The sequence below is a fragment of the Salvelinus sp. IW2-2015 genome, unplaced genomic scaffold (assembly GCF_002910315.2).
Source record: "Salvelinus sp. IW2-2015 unplaced genomic scaffold, ASM291031v2 Un_scaffold3659, whole genome shotgun sequence".
Taxonomy (NCBI): domain Eukaryota; kingdom Metazoa; phylum Chordata; class Actinopteri; order Salmoniformes; family Salmonidae; genus Salvelinus; species Salvelinus sp. IW2-2015.
The window spans coordinates 2,358-9,927 of NW_019944936.1; the positions used below are offsets into that span (position 1 = coordinate 2,358).

General features: G+C 36.8%; 1 protein-coding gene across 6 annotated transcripts in view; it reads right to left on the reverse strand.

The window, feature by feature from the left end:
• Positions 1-5,962: 5,962 nt before the first annotated feature.
• LOC112076279 (uncharacterized) overlaps positions 5,963-7,570 on the reverse strand; it is a 47,078-nt gene continuing 45,470 nt past the window's right edge. For 5 of the 6 annotated variants that reach the window (XM_070441243.1, XM_070441240.1, XM_070441244.1 and 2 more), the window contains exon 13: positions 6,494-6,941. In XM_070441243.1, the coding sequence (XP_070297344.1) occupies positions 6,774-6,941 (168 nt within the window). In that variant the 3' untranslated portion in view covers positions 6,494-6,773. The other variant, XM_070441245.1, reaches the window with a different exon arrangement.

A 7,570-nucleotide genomic window follows, 5' to 3' on the forward strand; every position in this document is an offset into this window, starting at 1 on the left:
GACGATTATCAATGATCGATCTATTGATTATCATGGTGTTGTTGGCCTTTTGAAATACTTCATGGACTTTATCTATTCAAAGTGGGGCAAAGTAGACTACTCACATTTTACTATGGACAGATTGCTTCTAGCCTGGTAATTATATTCTCCTCATATAGAGAGATAAGACAATTCATAAGGTGATACAAGTCTTTCAGGACAGATACGTGTTGATTGTTGTTATCAGCTTCCTAAATAAGTCCCATGTTCTAACAGCAGAAGCCTAATATGCATAGATACGATCTAAACATGAACAGTTCAACAAGAATTTTAAAACTACACAACCGGGACTCAACACCAGATCAGCCTGGACCTGTCCAGAATAGACAGTGTGGAATCCAATTCAAAGTGCTGTGCTCAAGGAGCGAGCGAGATGAGTGAGGATTGAGTTGTGGGGGGGGTCAGAATGAATATAGTCTTTAACAAATCCAAAAGGGTAAGTCCGGGTAGTCAGATCATGAAGACCTGCAGCACTGATAGATTCTTACTGTATAGATAATGACTCACCTGTAAAGCTGTACCCATCACTGCGTGGTGAGAGAGAGTTTGGTCCTGAGCTCACGCTGTAGTCACAGCTCACCTCCTTACTCCTCACTGACTGTAGACTTCTAATAAGATCATTCTCATCCACAGAGAATTGACAGAACCAGCATTTGGAATCTGTGTGTTTCTTCTTCCAGACGTGTGCTCTAAAAAGACGCTTACTCTGCTCTCCAACATACAGGTTACAGGTGGTGTCATTACTGACAGAGCCAGGAATTAAACAGGTGATGATGAGGTTCTCTTTCAGACTAACTGTAATATTTGGTTTCTGACCTGTTGGGAGAGGACAACGACTTAATGAAGTACAAGGCACACTATTCTGCACATAACAATATATTGTAGAGCCTGCAGTCTTTCACTATGCAAGTTCAAATCATGATGGTCATAAACATGACATGGACTTATGATTTGTATAACTATTTTGAATTAACTTGGACTGATTTAAAAACATTAATTAAAATTAATGAATTTGTTCAAAATAAGTTAGCAATAAATTAAGCATTTRCCCAATGGGGACAGACGTCAGTTCTACACCTCGTTTTGATTTACATTTGATTGAGTTGTCAACTAATGTGAATTCAAAGTGAAATCAACAACATTTCATCCATGTCATTGGATTTAGGTTCAATGTTGGGTGAAAAAAAGACCAACATTCCCAAAATTATTTTGGCAAATCCAATACATTTTCCACGTTGATTTAATGCCATCAGAAGGAAAAAACTATAATTTGTGAAAAAGAGGTATAAACAATGTTTATTCAACAAGTTTTTGCCCATACTAATAAACCTGCCCTTAAAAAATGTACATACAGTATATATGTATTTCATACATATTTCTGTATTTTTATGTAAGTATCTTACCTGTAATAATGTATTGATCACTGCGGGGAGACAGAGAGAGTGATCCTGTGTTCACTCTGTAGTCACAGCCCACATCTCTTTCCAACTGCAGATGCCTGAACAGATCATTCTTAGTAACATTGAAGGTACAGAATAGTTTGGATAATGCTGTGTTAAATCTCCTGACCCAAGCCTCTTTGTAGGCCTGAGGCTGGTCTCCAGTGTACAGGTTACAGCTATGACCATCACTGACAGACTCAGGAAGTACACAAATAATGGTGATGTCATGAGAAGATTCGTCATTGACACTAATGTCTGGTTTCTGCAGTTTACCTGTGAGGAGAAGACATCAATAACTGTCCATACTGTAGGTTAATGAGAATACACAACTCTTTCTGTACTAGATAACAAAAAGAGTAAGAACTAAATAGTCGGTATATATAGCTCAGCCCCCGTGAGTGACCTCGTACAGGGTGAGGGTTTAGGACCTCTCCCCTCTGTGTAGAAGTAACACTGAGACACAGAGACAGATGGAGGAGAGTCACAGCTCAGCTGAACTGAGTCTCTCTCTCTGATGACTGTAGAACTCACTGTCAGCTTGGGCTGAGGGAGGTCTGTAATGTCAGAATCAGGAAGTAAACCACTTTCAACAGTTTGCTAAAATACATTGCATGAAACAAACCCTAAAATCTAAAAGTGCATAACTTCATCTCTTATTGCTTCAGTCAGTATTTAAAATGTATATTATATAAATAATAATCTGTGTGTAATCTTGAACCAGAATAGAAAAACACTGGGGTTAATAATACATACCCTGCTTACCCAGGAGAGTGACTGAGACAGGGTCACTGTAAGGAGAGTACATAGACATCTCTACAGCATAGTAGATACATCTCATGTTGACCTTGATGGTTGGACCACGACCTGCCCATTCAAGCAGCTTGTTCCCTGTGAGTGACTGATGACAGGATGTGGTATGTTGAAATGTTGGAAATGTTGTCTTTCCTCTATGTAGAAGTAACACTGAGACACAGAGGTAGATTGAGAAGTGTGACATCTCAGCTGAACTGTGTCTCTCTCTCTGATGACTTCAGGACTCACTGTCAACCTGGGAAGAGGAGGGCCTGTAAGATCAGAAGAGAGGAGTATTTCAAATGCTTGACTTGTTTTGAGAAATTTACTGACAACCATTAAATTGAATTTAAATATGCATGTCTATTATAAAATCAAGTAAATCTATCAACATTTAATGTCTAAAAACATTTAATGTCTAAAAACATGTATCTTCAAGTTTATTGAGACTAAAGGATTTTGATAATAAGGTCCATTCGTTCATATAATGATAGTATGTGGAAATATATATTGTTTTAAGTAATGGCTTATTACAACATACGTAAAAATATTCCAGACTGTGTTGAGGAAGATCTGAGAGGACAGAGGAACTGAGCATTTTGTTACTGGTTTGGGAAATGTACTGTCAGCCGTTAACATAAAACAATCACACTTAGTTTTTTCAGACCCTGATCTTTGAGAATAATTCCCAGCGATAGTATGGGAAATAATGGGGATATAATATATTGCTTCATGCAACGGCTCTTTACAAAAGACAATAATAACGTTATTGGTATATTTGTAGAGGACCAATTGAGCAGTACAGTGTTTGCAGTGTTTACAGCTATAGACATTTGTTTTACCCTGAATTTGGACAGAAGTAGGTTCACTGTATACGGATTTAAACTGCCAACCTTCAGCACTGTGTTGTATTAATCATTTATCAGTCATTCCTGTTGAATTCATAGTGTCAGATGGATACGCTATCAGCTAATGTTAYGTTTGAATGATAAGARTAAATACCATGATTATTATTATATTTTTCCAGGGTAACTAAAAACTCATAATTATGATACTGACCTTGGGCTTTGATGGATTGGAAGGTATCTAGAAATTATAAAATATGTTATCGTCTGACATTCTAAAAAATGAATTCTACATGAGATACCTGAACACTTCACACAAGTTGGTAAAGTAGCATAATCTACTGTAATGCATTAATGGGGTTTAAGCGATGGCCATTATTTTCTGAACAAAATGTAAAATAATGATAGAGAGCAATAAATAAGATGATTAATGGAATAAGATACAAGACACTCATCATAGTCATGAGATTCAAAAATATCAAGAGTTCCTAAAGTAAAAGACTAAAAGAGGGGAGAGAAGAAGAGGAATATCCTGTAGCACAAACAGATGATGAAACTGTAGAAATGTAGAAATAACTCACCAAAAAGGAGGATGACCAAGAACAGATGACCAGCCATATCAGGGATGAACAATGCCATTTGTCAGACAGCTACATACTGTTAGTCTGACTTCACAGTAAGGTGTGTGACTGAGTCAGAGGATTGTTTGAATAGAGAAGTAGATGTGGAGCTYRTTCACTACAAAACCACAGAGAGCAGAAACCTAAACCCCAGACKCATACAGCAAGCGTGAGCTAATGTTGCAGAGGTAAGGGTATCTGAATAATCAGAATAATTTATCGGTCATACACTCCCCTCCATATGCATGTGGACAGTGAAGTCCCAAAAATATATTTGGCTCTTTTCTCCAGTATTTTAGATTTGAGATAGAATGTTTTCATTAAAGAGACAGTACAGAATTTCCCCTTTATTTTAGGATATTTTCATAAAGTTTTCATTCCCCTTGACTTATTATTATAATTATTATTATTTTTATTATTCTGTTACAGCCTGAGTTCAAAATGTATTTTAAAAAACATGTCTCACCCATCTACACACAATACCCCATTATGACAAACTGAAAACATTGAAAATGAAATAGAGAAATATCTCATTTTGATAAGTTTTTACACCCCTGAGTCAATACTTTGTAGAAGCACCTTTGGTAGCGATTACAGCTGTGAGTCTATCTGGGTCTCTAAGTCTCTAAGAGCTTTCCACACCTGGATTATGCAACATTTGCCCATTATTCTTTTCAAATGTCTTCAAGCTCCGTCCAATTGGTTGTTGATCATTSCCAAACAACCGTTTCAGATCTTGCCATAGATTTTCAAGTAGATTTAACTCAAAACTGTAACTCTGCCTTTCACTGTCTTCTTGGTAAGCAACTCCAGTGTAGATTTAGCCTTGTGTTTTAGGTTAATATCCTACAGAAAGGTGAATTCCATCTCCCAGCGTCTGGTGGAAAGCAGGTTTCGACCAGGTTTTCCTCTAGGACTTTGCCTGTGTTAGCTCCTTACATTTATTTTCTATCCTGAAAAACTCCCAGTCCCTTAATGATTACAAGTATACCCATAACAAGATGCAGCCACCACTGTGCATGAAAATATGGAGAATGGTACTCAGTAATGTGTTGTATTCTATTTCCCCAAACATAACATTTTGTATTCAGGACAAAAAGTGAATTGCTTTGGCACAATTTTGCAGTATTACTTTAGTGCCTTGTTGCAAACAGTTACAAGCTTCATTCTTTTCACTCCGTCATTTAGGTTAGTATGGTAGATTAACTACAATGTTGTTGATCCATCCTCAGTTTTCTCCTATCACAGCCATTAAACTCTGTAACTGTTTTAAAGTCACCATTGGCCTCATGGTGAAATCTATATGAGTGGGTTTTTTCCTCTCTGGCAACTAAGTTAGGAATGATGCCAGTATCTTTGTTGTGAGTGGGTATATTGATACACCATCCAATGTGTAATAATAACTTCACCTTGCTCAAAGGGATATTCAATGTCTGCTTTTTTTACAAATAAGTTTCCTTCTTTGTGAGGCATTAGACAACCTCCTGTTTTTTTGGGTGAATCTGTGTTTGAAATTCACTACGCGACTGACCCGACTTTACAGATAATTGATGAGGTAGTCATTAAAAATCATGTTAAACACTATTATTGCACACAGAGTGAGTCCATGTAATGTATTATTCGACTTATTTTGGATTTACATAACAAAGGAATTAATACTTATTGACACTTTTTTAAATTTATTAATTTTCAACATAATTCACTTTGATATTATGCGGTATTGTGTGTAGGCCAGTAACAAAAAAATCTAAATTTCATACATTTTAAATTCAGGCTGTAACATAACAGAATTTGGAAAAAGTCAAGGGGTGTGAATACTTTCTGAAGGTATTGTTGTTTTACCATTTAGATATAAAAACACTTTATGTATATAGTCCCCCAATTCAAGAAGTCATAAGTATTTGGACAAATTAATTTATAGTGTATTAAAGTAGTCAAACATTATGTATTTTGGTCCTAAATTCTTTAAACCCAATAAATGCATCAAGTTTGTGACTCAACAACTTGAGTTTGTATGCATTTGCAGTTTGTTTTGGTTGTGTTTTGGATTATGTTTTGCCAATAGGAAATTAATTGTATCCAACTGTTATGGAAGGAGGTATCAAACAGTCAACATAATATACATAATACAGTAGATTTAGCATTTACTAGGGAGAAGAAATAAGAAAAATGCTCAAAGGGGAGTATGCCCCGGACCCCTCCAAAAAAAAAAATAAAATATTAATACAGTAACAGATTTTATGGATAGACATGTACAGAAGTCAGTTGTCCATGTGTAATACAGTAGATATATTACCTGTTAGGCAACTTATTTACAGGAACTGGATGGTGATAAACAAAGGATGTCTGTGAGAAAGAATGTATTTGTGTGAGATGTGTGAGACATAGCTACAGAGAGCCAGTGGTGTAGTTCAGTGTGCTGCAGACTGTACAACCCATCGGCTGGGCTGAGGTTGCTGGTCTTGTCGGGGATTGCCGTGGTACGTATCAGACTAGAGGAAAGACAGATTCACTTTAGGGCGTCGAATCTACAGTACAGTAAATGTAATTCATAAGGTTTGTTTATGAGGATGTAACACCATCTTAAACTGAAAGTCATGAACAATGAGAGAAAGAGAATACTTTATCCTAGTCAGTCTGTCTGTAAAACAATGCTACATTAATAATAATATAACAATAATATAATACAAGAATAGGACATTTGTGCTGTACTTACATGTTTATTGCAATGCCTGTGTATCCAATCAACGGGACCTGCACATCAGAGAGAGACAATTCCATGAGTAAGAGGTTGTGTATGTATGTATGAGTGTGTGTTTGAGGGGGGTCATGTGTATTTTACATGTCTACATTGCATGTGTGTTACTTATTCGAGTTTGCCCTATTGCGTTAGTAACAGCCAAACAGAAGAAGTGCAAGTAACAAGGCTTGATGTCATTTCACACTTCTCCTAATGTCTCAAACCACCCTGCAGATCTACAGCTCTATTCTCACGCTCAACAGATGCTCTGACACATTCATTTCTGTTTTAAGTGTCATATATGCGTTTTGATATGGTTGATATGGTTAGGCCCAAAGTTTAAGCATGTACAGTAGCTGTGCACTTGCAGATGGTCCCGAGTTCTGAGGGACAAACCTGAGGGCATGAACGTGGACAGTACATAAGTGATCTGAGAATCGATTCCAGCATCTCCTGAATCCACCTGTAGTAGAGAGAGAGAGAGAAGAAGAGAGAGAAGAGATAGACTTTTTATCCTCCAGTCTAAAAACTGTCTGTCTATTCTGCTCTCTAACTCGTGACATGAACTGCACCCTCCTTTGTATCACAGGAAGTGTTTGTGGGTTTTGTGTCATTCTGAGTCATTCTGAGGTCTACACATGTCCAATGCAAGATGTAGGTTATTTGATCAAAAATAGTTTATAAGACTAAACTCTGTACCTACTTAGGAACACATTTGCACAGAAATTATTTCTGTTGAAAAACATCTTATTTGTTAATATAAATGACCATATAAATCTGTAAATAAATCTAGCTGTTGATTTGATAATTTAAACATTCATATGTTGAAGCACCACTAATGTAACATTAAGGTATTGATSCTCAGATMAGACAGTCAGAGGGCAGAGGATGCTGGTGAGAGGAGTTATAGGAGGACAGGCTCATTGTAATCGTTGAAATGGAATGAATAGAATGRAGTCGAACATGTAGTTTTGATGTGTTTGATGTGTTTGACTCCGTTCCATTAATTCCATTCCAGCCATTACAATGAGCCTGTCCTCCTATAACTCATCCCACCAGCCTCCTCTGTCAGAGGGGTATATGTGTACAGAT